General features: G+C 37.7%; 1 protein-coding gene across 2 annotated transcripts in view; it reads right to left on the bottom strand.

Moving 5' to 3' along the window:
- Positions 1 to 1,815: 1,815 nt before the first annotated feature.
- The window catches only part of TTC8 (tetratricopeptide repeat domain 8), a 41,073-nt gene continuing 25,536 nt past the window's right edge, over positions 1,816 to 17,352 (bottom strand). For both annotated transcript variants that reach the window (XM_027673242.1, XM_027673250.1), the window contains 8 exons: positions 16,865 to 16,950; positions 14,060 to 14,147; positions 11,057 to 11,167; positions 8,074 to 8,213; positions 6,650 to 6,824; positions 5,282 to 5,404; positions 4,052 to 4,135; positions 1,816 to 2,423 (listed from right to left, as the gene is read on the bottom strand). In XM_027673242.1, the coding sequence (XP_027529043.1) occupies positions 2,307 to 2,423; positions 4,052 to 4,135; positions 5,282 to 5,404; positions 6,650 to 6,824; positions 8,074 to 8,213; positions 11,057 to 11,167; positions 14,060 to 14,147; positions 16,865 to 16,950 (924 nt within the window). In that variant the 3' untranslated portion in view covers positions 1,816 to 2,306. The remainder of the gene's footprint in view (positions 2,424 to 4,051; positions 4,136 to 5,281; positions 5,405 to 6,649; positions 6,825 to 8,073; positions 8,214 to 11,056; positions 11,168 to 14,059; positions 14,148 to 16,864; positions 16,951 to 17,352) is intronic.

The following is a 17,352-nucleotide window of genomic DNA, read 5'->3' as shown; positions in this document are numbered from 1 at the left end:
TGTGTTACAGAAATGCTGCTTGCAATATTAAGGTCACACCGTCCTAACATGATCCTACTGCAGAGATGAACACGGATTCACACGTGTTGTGTTGTGCTCTGCCATCCTCAATGAACCAGAGGCGTTTTGCCCTGGGGCCTGCTCATTCAGCTGTTTGCTGCAGCTCGCACCAAATTAACATACAATGAAATCGAAAGATTCTTCCTTGACAAACAGCCTGCTGATTCATCTGTTGTTTCACTGCGGTGCTCTATTCATTACCACATTTGATTTCATTTGTATATGTGCTAATCATGAAAAATATACTGTCAGACCCTTGCTTTGGGGCATGAAAGGTCAACAAAGCAAATAGCTGCTGCTTTTTGGGGCAATCAAAATATACCACATAAGATAAATTTGGAATGGCTTGCAGATGCTGCACAGTAGGGAGATAAAAAGATTTTAAACCTTGTTTAGAACCTGTGCTTGTGTGTGGGGTTTGGGTTTTATTTCTAATTTGCACAAGCATATTATGTAAAGGATTCTTTACCATACATGAGCCTTTTCTCTTTTAATCTCCATACATTCATCAATATTAAAAGAATAATCATGTCCAGTCTAGGTACTAAGGGGTACTGTTTCCCCAAAAAAAAGTTACTCAGATCATTAACCCAAGCAGTGATCACAGTAAATGGCATCTTATAAGCACTTATGAGGAACTATTGAACTGCCACACTAGATTAAAAATTAAAGTTGTGTTACTCGTTTCTGTTCCAGTTCACATAGAAATAATCTCATTTACTATGCAATTTTAAAATTAGTTTGAGTTAATAATATGACATTCAAAAATTCTTGACAGTTGTGTTTAAACTGCTAAGATAAATTTTCTTTTCTGGTGGCTTCCTAAGTTTAGCAATGTCAGCTGGAAAGACATAAATACAGTAGATCAAAGGATGGAACTTCCCTATAAATTCATCCTTTTTTAGCAGCAAGTAAAGTCTTACTTAAGTAATGAAAATTACTGATAACTAAGATTCTCTTTTAACTAGTTTGTGATGAATTTCCAACAGTATAAAGATGTGGACAAAAAAAAATTTCTATTAAAGATGCTGCATCTATTCAGCCAATAATGCTTTTGCACTTCACACTGTGTGGCAGCAGTTAATGACAGTGTTTCTAGCTGTCACCTACAGAATGCTCTGTAGAGGAACCTGTGGCCACACTTCTTTAAGCTCTCCATCATCTGACTTCACCAGCTACAACACACAAACAGATGAGGGTGGAGAAGTAACAAATACTAAAAAGAAAGACATAACATTAATAAGCATTTTTAGGGTTGCTCCTTAAGCCAAGAGACTCCCAGAATATATCAGAGAAACATGAAAAAATTTTGAAGGTCTGTTTCAGGATGTGCCATTTCAGATTGCCTTAACATCCCACATTTCTTAAAGGTCTTTTAAAAAGGGCAAATTGGGAATTCATGCAAGTTTATTCCTTTTATTTAAAACACAAAGTATGACATAAAGTCTTCATTTGCTGTTTTTAGTAGTATTCTTGATGATCCAAATATTTGTCTAGCAACAGTGCTCATGTGGTAGCATCTGTAATCACCCCACCAATGTCTTGTTCTCAATTATTAGTTCTTAACTCCACAAGCTTCTAAATACCCTTTTCCCTTACTGAGATCCACTATAAACTCTCTCCTGGGTAGGCACGAACACATACATTTATGCAATTTTGTACCAGTTCTGTGGAGTCTTTCAAAGTATGTTACAGACCCTGATTTTCATGGCAATAAGGATGTAATTTAAATTACATGAACAAATGAGACAAACTATATGAACTGAATTTATTTAATTCATACACAAAGAATACAACAAGGAATACAAGAACTTCTGCTTTACATATGTATTTTAAATTCTTTTTAGGTATTTTATTTTTAAAACTTAACATTCAGTAAGAAAGTATACTATCAAAAGCCAGGTTTGAAGACCAGGTAGGAAGTATTCTTACTCTGCTACTTGACAGGTTGTCACGTGGGAATGTTTAAAACCACTTTTTTTCTGCATAAAAGTCAGGAAAAAAAATCCTTTTCTGTAATCTCTTGTGTATATAGTTGCAATGTGTTCTAGCTGCCTTTTAATAAGTGTTACGTTTTAAGATGACAAGAAATTGAAATCTAAACCTTTCCTGCTACTCAAAGTAACACAGGCTTTGCCTTAGGAATGCATTAAGTATAGTTCATCTACTTTGAGCTGGTATTTTCAAAATGCTGTTTGGGACACTTGCTCTGGCTAACTGTTCTTACATAATAAAAAACACACTCATCAGAGCATAGCAAAATGCTCTTTTAACTGTTTGATGAGTTGCTGCGTATCAACATGGCCTGGAAATGCTTCTTCTGACTTCTGAGCAGCTGTGTAACTCCTCTGAAGATCTCCAACCTATAAGAAACACACAAAACACTTTTGAAAATCCAAGCACTGCCATGTTTGCGTCATGTATTCTGTGCATTCTGTGCAGTACATTTCTGATGCTCATTAATGTTTAAACCTAGCTGGTCCTAAGAGCAAACAGAGCCAGTATAGAGACTTTTGAACTCAGGATTATGTCCCCCTTACATCAAGGGATGAGAAGAAAAAGACAGACGTGATTTTAATGGGAGGGATGCTTCAAGACAGCAACTTTACATATCCCATTTTATCCGACTTGGAGAATGGACAAGGTACACACCATGCCCAGCACTTGAAGTAAGGAGGAATAAAAAATAGAAGTTTCGCTTTTAAACTTCACAAAAGTGCTGTTGTATATATGAGAAAAACACAACTCATAAGGCGTCTGTAAAAACTGCTTCCTCACAATGTTAGAGAACTGATGTTGCTCCTCTGCTGCTTTTATAAGTAATTGTTCCCTACTTAAGGAACTTAATTTTTTCCTACATAGCCATCATTTTTTGGAAGGATGAAAAGGAAAGCATCTCAGAAAGTGCGTTCAGTAAAAAAGAATCCAAATGTTTGGGAACACATCTAGTAAAAGTGATAACTCCTGGATGGAAAGGAAGGAGTTATGGACAGAGTCAGAAGGAGGTCTTTGTTCCCTGTGTATCAGTCAATGGAGAGCTTCAGTGCAGCAACAGTTCTCTGAAGGAGAAGAAACCAGGGTCCTGGTCAGTGAAGTCATGCCTTTGTAAACCATGGCCTTACACCAAATCTAAGGACTGCATTAACCCACTGCATCAACACCTGGCTGATGTGGCTGTCTGTCTTCTCCCATAACCTATGAGGGTTCTTTGTGCAAAAGCTACGCAAGAAGACATTTGCAGACTAGGATTTACTCCTTAACTGGTAGGTAAAATATGCAATTATTCAAAACCCTCTTATGTTTCACAATGGAGAGGATACGCTTACAAATTAATGGGTTGTTCTTTCTTGACGCGTGTACTTTAGTATCTGTAGGAGTTGAGCTGCCCACACAACACAGAATCAGAATCTTGAAGGTGTAGGCACAAGCAAAGAAGCAATTTTTTTCTTGTGAAAAATGCAAGGACTTCTACAAGTTCTCTTTATTAACAGGAATGTTGCACACTGTTAATACAGCGTCTTAGACACTCTATATGAAATAAATTATTAACACAAAAAATTCAAAGGTTGTAAAGCTGAAGAACTGACTGTCCTTTTGAGATCAGTAAGATCGTGGGATAAATGAAGGATATTTTTTCTATAATTACTGATAAATCATAATATACTATTTCACTTCACATTCTGAAAAAGCCAATGACAGTAAAGACTGTAGATGGAATTGTTAATGAATTGTTCATCTTCTAGGCATTTGGACAATTAAAAAGTTACTTTATAGCTAGTTGGCCTCATTTATTCTCAAAAGCACACTGGAATGACTACTTTGACACACTTCTGGGTATTAAAATGAGAACATAATTTATATGTTTTCCTTGAGTTTATGCAGTCTGTATTCTTTTGTCTTTCCTATCTGGAATTCTCAGTACTAACAATAAAAACCCACCTGCCTCACCAAGACTCAGTTTTTAGATTACAAGAACAGGACAGTGCATTACCTTCTCTGAGAGTATGGCAAAATTGAAATGGGGCTCATACATATGAGGTGCTAAAGATGAAGCAGTCTGCAGCAAAGCTCTTGCCTATACAGAGAAATATAAAAATAATACAGTGAAATATGAATAATTCTTAAAAGAAATCATCCTATGTTTTCTCTACTAGGCATTTACTAAGAAAGCCATTTTCAACATGGTTACACCAATAGTGTAGGCATAATACAGTTGAATAGCACTGAAATTAATAAAGACTCTCGGCTGAGTCAGAAAAAACCATAATGAGACATACTCAGTTAAGCAATTCAATTTTAAACACTAAAGAGAATATATTAGGTATATTAAATAAAAACAAGTATTTAAAGAACATGTGACTGTATTTATCTGTTGTCTCTGACAGTAATGTCTTAAGCATTCCTGGAAACATAAATTTTATCATAAAAGTGACAGCTTTCACATTCAAAACTTAATAAAATCAGCTTTTTTTTCTGACTAGTAAAATAGTGGCATACAAAAGTAAAAGAAATTAAGTATCAGCATGTATATTTTCATGCTGTAAATCCAACACAAAATTAAGGTCAACTTGTGAATGCTTCTACTAGAAGATGGAGAACTTAGCAGGAAAGAAACCAAAATTTTTAAAAAGAAAAGTATCTGTAAACTGTTTTGAGAAGGCAAAGTTAAGAATCTATTAAAACTCCCGAAATCTGAAAAATCTGAGTACGTGTAACAGTACTTATGAAAGAACATTGTGAAACAAAATCCAAGATAAGCAAAACATCTTCACTTTTTTTTATTCTTCTTGGCACAACTTATTGCCATGATGATCCTGATTTTTAATTAATAGATGTGATACAAGAAGTAAATTGAAAATTTTAAGCCAAAAACTAAAGTAGACAGGAAGCGATTCCAACGAAAAGGTTCTGCAGTGCTACTTATTAGCAATCACAACTTCCACAACTTAAAAAAAAAAAATCTCAAAAACTGCAAAGCAACTGTAGAGCTTGCTTGTCTTTGATGATCCATTTGGATAAGCCTAAGAATGAGCAGTTTAATGGGAGATAGCATGCCAACATGGAAGTTACAGTGAAACATGCATAACAATTATCCAGGTTTTCTGCCTGTAACAGTAAGATAGACATTCATATGATACCGCAACCTCAGAGAAATGACATGTTTGTTAAATACCAGAGGGCCAAATGAAGCATTCTGCTTAGGCTGAGATTCAACACTGACCTGTTCAGTGTGACCTTTTCGCATTTCCAGCACAGCCAAGTTGTTGTAAGCTTCTGCATAGTCGTTATTGTTGACTAACGTTAGCTTGAAACACTGGTAAGCCAAATTCAGGTCTCCAATCCCCTAAAAGTAAGACTGTGTCTTAATGTGTGAAAAGATTGGAAACACCATGCATCTGCTTTGTTGTCTGTAGTATCTTTTCACCCATATGTACTAACGTGGAATGCAAATTACAATAAAAACATGCTGATCAGAAGCATATGTGCTTTCTTCCCAGACCCTCTCATTTTTTTCTTATTCTTTCTCTAGACAGAATAATTTAATGCCCCAAGGGATATTTATTTCATCTAATTTAACTTTTAGATGACTGAAGTGTCTTCTAAAGACTATGCTATCTGCTACTGTCTATAGCAGGGTAAGATGTCTCCAGAGAGGAAGTCATCTTGCCTCTCTATCTCTACACATATTTTAAAAAAGAAGATAAAAATTAAGGGAGATTCATTTCTTGGATGGAGCGGCTGACCAGTACTTCAGTGTTATGACCAACACTGATACAGCATCAGGTTAAACATAAAAAGTGACAAATGCTAAAAAAATACAGGCACATCAGTTCAAATTTCAAATTACTGTGTTTATCCCAGTTGCAATACAAGCAAGATGAACAGCTGGGTTTCTCTCTGATTCAAGTTAAATCATTACCAGAAATCATTTGAAGACAACTCATATTAGAAAGCTGTCAAAAACTTCATTCTGGGCATGCAGCTAAAGAGAAATCTAACACAACTTCTGGAAAAAAATGTGCAAAAATGGGCAAAGAATGAAAATTTGTGTAGAAATTTAACAAAGTTTATCACACATTTATACGATATTTCTAAAGGTGCCTCCGAGACAGAGGAACATGCTCTCTCAACTATGACATACTCAGCGGCTTAGTATTGGCTACTTGCTGCTGAATGTGTATTTTTATGACAACAGAATCAGTCTAATGCTCCATGTAACACAAATAACAGCTCCCAGAAAAATATCTTGAATTAAATTTTTTTTGGTCAGATTATCTTGTACTGTAGCCAAGGCCTTCAAAGGTAGGTACATGTTGCAACTTTTTTAGAAAGATGGGAAGGTTAAAGACAGTGGGGAGTGAGCATCTTTTAGCAGGCGAAAGCCACATTCTGTAAAGTACAGAGGTTTTTTTCTTTTGCTGCTTCTTCTCTGCTGACGTGCAAAAAAAATTCCATCTGTATTGGACTTTATTCTGTACACTATTGGGTTTTGTATTTCCAAGTAGGGAAATGACTCCTTCCTAGTTATTTTTTTTACTTTTTTTCCCCAATTGTATTTATTCGGAAAGATTGTTAATATTTTCCATACCACAGCCACATGTCCCAAGTTGTACCACACATCTGCTGTTTCCTCCTCATTTTCAGCCAAAAACAGTGCCCGTTCAAATGAAGATAGTGTCATATCATATTGCTGGGCATAGAAGCAACAGAGGCCCAGATTGTTAAAGAGCTGGCAGTTATAAACACCCATCTGCAGGAGCCGTCTAGATTGAAAAAAAATATTTGTTTCATTTATTTTTTTTATTAATTTCAAATAAGACTTCTACTCTAAAAGACAAAGTTCTCTCCTACTTTCTCCCTGTTCTGAGAGGGTGTAAAAAACAAGTGTTATACTCTTACACTTGGTAGTTTCATGAAGGGCAGTGTAGGGCATTTTTTATTAGAATCAAAGCTGTGCAAAACAGTCTGTGTAAATTAGTAACTTCTGTCTTTTTGACTGAATCACATGATCTGACTTTACTGTAAGACAGAGCTAGACACAGACTTTCTCCATTTCCTCTTTCCAATCCCTTGACCTCAATCAAGCTGTAATTCGTTGCAGTTACTTACTCTTCAGACTTCAATTTTTTGCTTGATTCCCATCTTTCAGTGTTGCTTTAATTAGTAATAGTACATCTAGATGTGAATCTACATTAATCTTACATATGAAGCATAAATCAGATTTTGATTCAAATTGATGTTGTTTAGTGTGTCTTTTAGAATGGAGATATAAAAATTCTGTTAATATTTATAGGAAAAACAGAAATGCTTTGAAGGCCAGAGAAAAAGGGTTGCTGTCTGCAGCATGACTGTGAATTCTTTAACCTAAAGCATAAAAGAGCTCAGGTCCAACAGAAATGAGATGGAAGTGCTTTTATTGACTTAATTTGCTGTTAGACTCAAGAACATGAGTCAGGCTCCTTTGCACTCTTGGCTGTACCGAAACAAAAAGCAAGCAGCAGTATTTAACACTATCTTTTTACTGCTTTCAGTAAAATATGCAGGAAGCCCAGCCCACATTCAGGTCAGGGATTTTGTGGTCACAACTCCTGGTCACTTCAAGTGAAGTTTTTCAAAATTACTCCTTTTCAAAGGGCTAAATAGGAAGTCCTTATGCCTCTTGGATGCAATTGAAGCTGAGAGTAAGATCCACTGTTCTCAAACTGCTTCATGCTGTGAAAGAACTTTACTTGTGTATTAGTTGAATAACTGTTTTGATAATCTTTGTTGATACTTCTATATACTTCTCATGTAATGATGACAAATTTTTAAGAGAGTGATGTAATTATCACTGGATGAGAAGATACATAAGTTGGTAAGCTAGTTTTATGGTGATATTTGTCCAAATGCTCATTCATCCTCCCATGACAACTTCCTAATTTGTTTTTGCTATCAGCAATATAAAATTCAACCTCTTATATTACCTTCCCATGCATTTAGTTCCCCTCCCTCCCTCTCCACAAGAATAGATACCTGTAAAACCGCAGAGCTATCTCAGGCTGGTCTGAATAAAAATGGTTACTGCCGATGCATGCAATGGCTTCCACATGAGTATTGTCTTGTTTTAGGACGTCTTTATAGTACTCTGCAGCTGAGGAGATATTGTTCATTTCCTATACAATCGAACAAAAATTCCAATTACTTCTACTGCTTATTATCTATTTTTATCATGGAACTTATTAAAATGTCAATCTACTGAGTGTTTTACCTATGTCCTGTACAGTACTCTACAGAATCACAAAATGACAGAACATGCTGAGTTGGAAGGGATCCACAAGGAGTATCATCCAAACACTTCTTGAACTCCTGTCAGGCTTGCTGCTGTGACTGCTTCCCTGGGGAGCCTGTTCCAGTACCCAGCCACCCTCTGAGTGAAGAACCTTTTTCTAATATTCTACCTAACATCCCCTGACAAAAATCCAGCCTTTCCCTTGGGTCCTGTCACTGGTCAACATAGAGAAAAAATCAGTGCCTACTGCTCCCCTTCCCCTCACAAGGAAGTTGAAGCGTGCAATGAGGTCTCCCCTCAGTCTCCTCTTCTCCAGGCTGAACAGACCAAGTGCCCTCAGCTGCTCCTCATCTGGCTTCCCCTCAAGGCCCTTCACCATCGTCGTTGTCCTCCTCTGGACGCTCTCTAATAACTTAATATCTTTCTCATATTGTGACACCCAAAACTGCACACAATATTCAAGGTGAGGCTGCACCAGTGCAGAGCAGAGCAGGACAATCCCCTCCCATGACCGGCTGGCGATGCTTTGCCTGATGCCCCCCAGGACATGGTTGGCCCCCCTGGCTGCCAGGGCACTGCTGGCTCATATTCAACTTGCCATCGACCAGGACCCCCAGGTCCCTTTCTGTGGCACTGCTTTCCAGCATCTCATTCCCCAGTCTGTACAAATATATAGGGTTGGCCCATCCCAGGTGCAGAATCTGACACTTTCCCTTGCTGAACTTCTTATGGTTGGGGATTGCCCAGTCCTGTAATTTGTCAAGGTCTCTCTACAGGGCCTCCCTGCATCTGAGGGAGTCAACACCTCCTCCCAGTTTTGTGTCATCTGCAAACTTGCTTAGTATCCCTTCTAGTCCTGCATCCAAGCCATTTATGATGTTGAAGAGCACAGGGCCTAAGATGGAGCCCTGTGGAACCGCACTACTGACAGGTCGCCATTCTGATGTTACTCCAGTCACTATTACCCTCTGTAACCCCCATTCCCCATCTCCCTGCACCACTGAGGAGGTGGGAAGGAGGGAGGGATGGGGGGGAAGGTATTTTTAAGATTTGTTTTACTTCTCACTATCCTGCTCTGATTTTGATTGGTAATAAATTCAAGTAATATCCCCAAGCCAAGTCTCTTTTTCCTGTGACAGTAATTGGTGAGTGATCTCTCCCTGTCCTTAATTCACAAGCTTTTCATTTTATTTTCTCTCTTCTGTCCAGTTGTAGAGGGGAGTGATAGAGCAGCTTTGGTGGGCACCTGGCATCCAGCCAGGGTCACCCCACCACACACATGCAATAGCACCTGCCACTTCTTGTACAATGTCTGCGATACACAGAACTGTGCAGTCAGTTACCCAGTATGGTAACACAGAATACACTTACTTCCCCAGTCAATGTCTCAATTATTTTCAATGCTTTGTAAATCAACTCATGAATTACTCTGTACAAAAATGAGAATATAATTGCATATGAAGAATTATTATGTGCCTTTGTAAACAGGAATCATGAATTTACCAAAATTTGGACTACCTAGGATATGCCACTTAAGAGAACTATATTGTATAAAAATATATGCTTGGATGTGTGCTACTTGGAGGATAAATTAGGGTGAACTCATTGCTGTAAATGATGGCACACTGTTTCTGATGAGTGCAAGGTCCAGAGAACCCCGTCCCACACCAGAAAAAGATAAAGCTCACTTCTGTCTTTAAAAAGGAATAACTTGTGATTAAAGGAGATAGTACTAAAGCAGTCTCCTTAAAAATTATGGGGTTTTTTAAACCAAAAAACCTCTACAACTCTTCCTACTGTAAAAGGTTAGCGATAGGGAAGAAAAGCTCTGATTAAGATGGCTGATGCACATATTCCACTTGGGAGTCTATGTAATGAGAACAGCCCTGTGTTGCAGTACAAATCTTTGCTAATGAAGCTATAATCCTGCAATCAGGTGCCAGTGCAAAACCAGATCCTATCAACTATATGCTGCTCTTTAATAATTCCTTAAAGGGTTATGCAATGTTATATATGGTTTGGCAAAATAATATCCATATTAATAACTGTTTAACAATTCAGAAAGAAAAGCCTCCAAAAATTATGCAGCTGGTTTTCTTCCTTGCTGAAGGACAAAAAGGATTAAATATGAAAATGGATTAAAGCTTAGGGGTTAGATGAGAATGATGAGAACAGGACTGAATGCCAAGTATGAATGTAGACAAAAAACCCATAAATTTATGACTTTGTTTAAAACATTTGTTCTGGAGTAGCATCATTACCAACTTTCAGTGAAAAACAATAAGTCCACTGTTTGACATGAAAATACACACTTTTAAAATACAAAATGCATAGTTACCAAGCTAACGAAACTACTTTAAAACGAATTCTACTTAAAATGACATCTGCTTCTTAACTGAAAAACATTCACATTTCAACTGTTCTCACTAGCTTAAGAAACTAATGATAACACATTAGTGCAGATAAAAACAACATTGATGAGTAAACTATTTTGCTAATTGATTCTGCTAGCAGGTTGTTGGTGACTTGAGCAGTTTTAGTATGATGAAACATATATAAACTAGCCTCAACTACATGGACAACATCTGGACCATTTGGCTCAATGTGGACTTGATTCTGCATGCCAAGGGTAAAGGGGATCTCACAGTTATATTCAACTAGTGGCTCTTTTTTCTAGCCCAAGCACCTAAATTTGGCCACTATAAGGATTGTATAGTGGGTGCATACCTCGTAGATTCTGGCAATTCCACAAATAAGAGTCACTTCTCCAGGAAATCGATCTAAGCCTTGCTTGAAAAGGTTCAAAGCTGTTACGGGCTGATCCAAGCGCAAATACACCTAAGCAAATAAAAATTGTATATACACGTTAAATGTCTGATTTTTATACCTATACTGCTGTTTAACATGGGAGAGAAATAAAAGGGATGACACCTCCATTCATGCAATAAACCATTAGCTGAGATGATGAATAATACTGGGAAAATAATGGAGTGAATACTGACTAAATCTGTGTAATGAAGATAAAATAGCTTTATTTAAAATAATTAAATTTACATACTTACCATGTATACATTATTAATTAATTTGAACATTACTACTAAAAAAAATCTGGTTATTTATTATCATACCAAAATAATATACTTTGACACTGAGGTAAAGGTATCACCTTGAATATTGCCCTGTTTAATATATTTTTATAAAATTATGTTTAGGTTTGAAAGAACTGGATCTTCAGGTTGGTAGTGCTGGAATACCAAAATGTTTTACTTAGTCAAATACGACTGCACTGCACAGAGCAGTGACACAAGTTTCCTTACTGCTCTACCAACCTCTCATCACAAACAATAAAATCCTACAGAAAGAGGGCGGTTTTGCCTCTGTGATTTTGGCTTCTGTGTTGATTATGAAAATGTGTAATGTGGATAATAATTGTGTGAGAATTGGACTCCAATGTGCTGCAACATGTCGACAGAGACCACCCCTGCAGCTATCTGAGAGTATAACTGTAAAGGCCTCCTGTTGTGGGGTATGGTAAATAGAGCTACAGTGAAGGGAAAAACTCTGCACATATGCTTTGGGAAACTAGATGGCTAGAATGATTAATTTGTATTCCACTGAGTGGAAAAGGGTTCTGAGTGCTTCTGTTGGAGAAATATTACATTAATTAGTGCTAATACTTGATGCTACTAAAAAAGGAAAAGAATCTGTGACTGGTATCCTGATACAAACATTTTGGTATGAAATGTAAGAAAAATATCAATGTTAAGTGAACACTTGAGAAACCTCCAAACATGGTTTCTGCTTTTGTCCTTGAGCTTCATGGACTTCTGACTGCCAACAACCAAAATTATAGATCCTTTTTTTGCAACCCTATAGATATATACGCTGCAGACATTTGCAAAGAATTCTTTCCTATGACCACTCAGTGAATGACATTCTTAATTGCCAAAGAGCTGCCGACTGTGAGTGCCTTCCAAGCAAAGGGACTGTCATTTCAAGTTGATCATTACAAAATTAAAATAATATAGGCATTTTTTACACTCATTCTGCTAATGTTACTTGCATTTTCTGTATTAAGCTAGAAAACTAATGCCTTCTTGTGGAAAGCAATAAAAGAGCGAGGGGTTTGGAGGGCATGGTACTTAGTAGACTAGAACTGCACTAATTACATCAGGAAAGGGGTAACTCCCCTAGATCTACTCCTTTTTTATATTTTTATGTTTGTTTATGAAGTACATTTTTTGAGTATTAATGACTCAAATCTGTTCTATTGCTTTATCTGGAGGTTCACTCCAAAGAACCACTCACTACAGATGCTAAAACCACACAGTCACAGTACTCTACTATGTAAGTCCCATATCCAGTGTCATATCACACCGTTCAACATCTCTGCAGGCTGTAGAGATACTATCTAGATAAGTGGCAGAAGAAATGAAAAAATGGTGGGACAATTTCCATCTACTTGCAGTTGCTTTGGGGAGACCTGCTTTCTAAGAGTACTACAGCTATAGTATTTGAGGTTTAGATGCTAAACAGATGGATAAGCAGAATGGCTCCATTTTCTTTTTGGTATCTCTTATCTCTTGTAAAAATATCCTATTTCTAACTCTGCTAGGTCATGAAATACTTTTTAACTTCTTGGCAGTCCTGACTTCTTTAAATACTCCTAATTTTTTTATTTTTCTTTTGCTCTTTTATCTTTTAAGAAATTACATTTCAAGGGAGAGACAGCTTTCAAAAAAATATGTTTTAAAACCCAGATAGCTGTTGCAATAATGAATATAAACAAAACTAACTAGTACAGTAGTATCAGTCTGTTCACAACAGAACTGGATGTAATCCTATTATTTTTTAATGGCTGCTTAACTCAAGTCTTATCTTTCCAGTTCTGTCAGACTGAACCATACCTCAGTGCCTTACTCTATTGCCTGTCCACTGACAGTGATTAAATCATGTTGGGCAATGTTTTATACTTGAGCGAGCTGGTCTGTGGAGTGGGAGGTGGAGGTTCAAATACAGCTCCTGTTTGAGCTAGTAATGATGCGGGGGGATGCATATCTCCCGTAACAAATTGGTTTGTTAATCCAATTACTCTGCCAATTTAATCATTCTGTGTAGCTCATGGAATGAGTCCAGAGGTGGGCCACCAAGATGATTAGAGGGATGGAGCACTTCTCCTATGAGGAAAGGCTAAGAGAGTCGGGATTGTTTAGCCTGGAAAAGAGAAGGCTTCAGGGTCACCTAATTGCAGCCTTCCTGTACATGATGGGAGCCTACTAGAAAGGTGGAGAGAGACCTCTTACAAGGGCCTGGAGTGACAGGACAAGGGGGAATGGCTTCAAACTGAAAGAGGGTAGGTTTAGATTAGATAGGAGGAATAAATTCTTTACTGTGAGGCTGGGGAGCACCCAGAGAAACTCTGTGTGTCCCATCCCTGAAGTGTTCAATGCCAGGTTGAACGGAGCTCTGAGCAACCCGGTCTAGTGGAAGGTATCCCTGCCCATGGCAGAGGGGTTGGAACCAGATGACCTTTGGCGTCCCTTCCAACCCAAACCATTCTGATTCTATGATTCTATGTATTTGCAGAATGACTCCTGGTAGTGACAGGAGAGCATATACTTTTAAACACAATGGTGTATCAAGTTCAATACTGAGCTCTTGTGCTGTATGGACTTTCAGGCATAGTCTGGAATTTCACTTCATTCTTAAACAAGAAAATCTGTGACTTACTTTTGCCAAATACAAGATTGTATCAACCATGTCCTGCTGCTTGAGAGCTGACTTAAATTGTTTTTCGGCTTCACGATATAATCCCAACCTAAAGAGACAACAGATACATATGGAAGGTCCTTGTTTGTCGTTTGCTTTTTTAAAAAAAAAGTTTATTAAATAATGAAGCAGTGCACCCTAAACCAAATATGAACTGCCCAAAAGCACACTTTAAGGCCACATATTTGTGTGCACGTTAAAAAAAAAAATGTCGTTATATGCATCAAGAAAACAAAACTATGAAAAAGACAAATCCATGAAATTTGGCCCCCCATGCAGCCTTCTGGTGATAAGTGAATAATGATGTACTTGTATTCATAGGACTCCTTCCTGGTCTTAGAAGGGACAGTAGAAAATGAGCAATTAAATTCATATCTCAACCCTGTCATGGTTTTAGAGCCCAAAATCCAACTCTTGATTCCTAGCCCCCCTCCCACATCTCAACCCCATGTGAGATGGGTTTTCCAGACAAAAACACAAGACTCAATATGGGGGGAAGGGAATTGTTTATGTAAACAAAGTTTTCTTGGCTGCTTTCCCAGACTCTGGCAGTGTTCCCAGACCTGTTCCCAAAACAATAGATTTCGTTTGAAAAATAACGCCGAGCTTGGCTGTCTTCCCGGACAATGTTTTCAAAACAGGTCAAACTTAACCAAAATATCCCACCGCTGCCACCAAAAATTGTTGTGCAAGTTTGGAGCTGGCTTCCTGCCAAGTCTCTGAAACTTGACAACAGGGTCCGCTTCCCAGAGAGGGGAGAAAAAAAAAACCGAGCAGCCAAAGTTCTAGCAAAAAATATATATTTTACGTATAAAACAGAGATATACAATGAGAATATTATATATGTATCTATGACCCCAGAAACCCCAAATAGCTTCCCGAAGGGAAAAGGGGAAGGGAGAAGGGAAATAGGATGAAAAGGGACAAAAACAAAACAGATCTACACAATCTAAAAACCCGGTAACCAGCAAACTGAAGAATTGGCAAGAGCTCACCACTTCCCTTGAGAGAAAGCAGGACGGCTGGATGCGGCCCAGCACTCTCCCCTCACGCGTGGCCGATAACAGCAGTCACCGTAGGCCTCAGCTCCGGATAAGCCAGACCGAGACAGGGACCCACTGTACTCCAACCTCGCCAGAAAGGAAGAGAGCGAGCTCTCTTATCTACACCTTATTTATACCCCAGGTTACGTAAAGGAATAGCATGGAATACTTCCTTGGTCAGTTTCCTAGTTCCTTCCTGGTTACAAGCTGGTTTCCAGGAAGGCCTAGACTGAAACCATCACAAACCCATACTGTTTTGGAGCAGAATTTCCTCACCCATGGCAAAGATCACACAGATACTTTCCACTGCACATGAACCTCACAGAAGTCTGTTTCATCTTAAAGGAATTTCTTTTGTAGTGTCAAATATTTTGCATTAAACTATAAATGCTACATAAACTACAAAATTAAGAGGACCATGCCATTTCAACAACAGCAAAAAGGTACACTTTCTCATACAAAATTGCCTTTTGTATCCTTCAGCCAAAGTGCACATATACTTGCTGAAGAAACACAAAACAGAAACAGAACAAGCCAGCTAAAAAAAAAGAAATATAGCCAATGGGGACATAAGGTATTTTGGGATCCTGGAAGTACATGTGCCTGCTTGGATGCTTTAGTCTCTGTAACACTATTCATAAAAATCCTGAAAGTAATAAATGACCTCTAAGCTCATGTATTATGTCTGTATGGCAAGGTTTTGGTAGCTGGGGGGCTACAGGGATGGCTTCTGTGAGAAGCTGAAGCTACCTGGCATCCACCAAAGTAAAAAAAAAAAAAAAAAAGTCAGTCTGATCTTCTAAAGAATATCAAATAAAGGTTAAGGATAGTGATAAATTTCATTAGTTTGGCCATCTAAAAAGAAGCAACAGTTTTAAGCTAAGATCCAATATGGAATTTTAAAGGGCTAACTGCCTTGTGTTATCAATACAAGAATTGCTTATAGAATTGAAAAGACTGCAGATGATGCTTCCGTTTTTTAACACCCAATATAGTGTTCATACAAATTCATTGTAAAGAATGAAAGGGGGAACTGCCTCAGTACTTGTTTGACTTATGCAGAGCAGGGTTGTATCAGGAGGAGTTTCTCCTGGTTTGGTAGAACTGTTACTATCATAGCTATATCTTCAGCAATTACTATAAACTGCTCGCCACAAGTTTGTTTCTCCCCGCTGTTTCCATTCTTTCCTCTAAGAGATGTATGGCTGCACAGTGTCGGGATACTCATAAGTCATTTTTATTAGATGCTTGGGTATGGGGTGCCAGCCCTGAGGCCTTGGCATCTTTGGAACTGATACTTCTTGGGCAATGTACTTCTGGCAGAGACTGTCCAATACAAATATTTTATTATGTATTATTTCATCAATCTGAAGCCCTCATGACAGTTAGTTTCTCAAACTAATATTTTAATATTTATTTTGTGTAGTCTGTTTTAACAATAGTTCTTCGCATTTATTGACTGACTTTTCAAATTTTGATTTTAAAATACATTAAAAAAGGCAAAGGTGCAACTAATTAGTTACTTAAAGGTACTCGGTGTTGATACCTTTATCTCAAGCAATTGTCTTCCTGTATATTAAAGGAGATTTAACTGTAAGCACAGAGCTCTCCAACGAAACACTTGCTGAACTATTTCTCAGTGTTCAGCATTGTGCAACACACCCAGCAGTACAGGTCCTGAACTCACATTCACTCATCACAGAAGAAATGAACAATGGCTTACCTATAGTAGCACTTCCCAATTTGCACTTTCCACCACCAGTCCTTGAATTGTGCATGCTCAGTGGCAAGGGCTGCCAAATCTAGAGCCTTCCAAAACAAACCCATCATCTTAAAATTAATACCACCAGCGTTTACACAAAGAAAAAGAGCACAAGGTGAACAATGTAAAGATTTTTGTAAAGAGAAAATTTTGAACAAAAACTCTGGGTAAACTTTAGGTTGAAGCACTGCTTTACATTTATTGCTTTTATAGTTCAGTCCATAAAACAGCTGAAAGGATTATTTGTCCCTATAAAAATACACAATCCAAACAGTTCCTTCTAATTCAAAGAGAAAATAAGAAAATCAATTGATCAGACTCCCATAGCGCTGCTTCAGAATACATTATTTGTTTAAGCCAACACACTTTTTCCAAGCTTCCCATCATTGTTCACTAAAAGGTGTTAAAAAAGTAAAAATACACTAAAATAAATAAGTTCAATGAGTTTG

This window comes from Neopelma chrysocephalum, unplaced genomic scaffold (genome assembly GCF_003984885.1).
Source record: "Neopelma chrysocephalum unplaced genomic scaffold, ASM398488v2 Primary Assembly neopelma1_24, whole genome shotgun sequence".
NCBI lineage: Eukaryota > Metazoa > Chordata > Aves > Passeriformes > Pipridae > Neopelma > Neopelma chrysocephalum.
The sequence above is the reverse complement of the archived record's forward strand: the minus strand, read 5'-3'. Positions and strand labels throughout refer to the sequence as shown.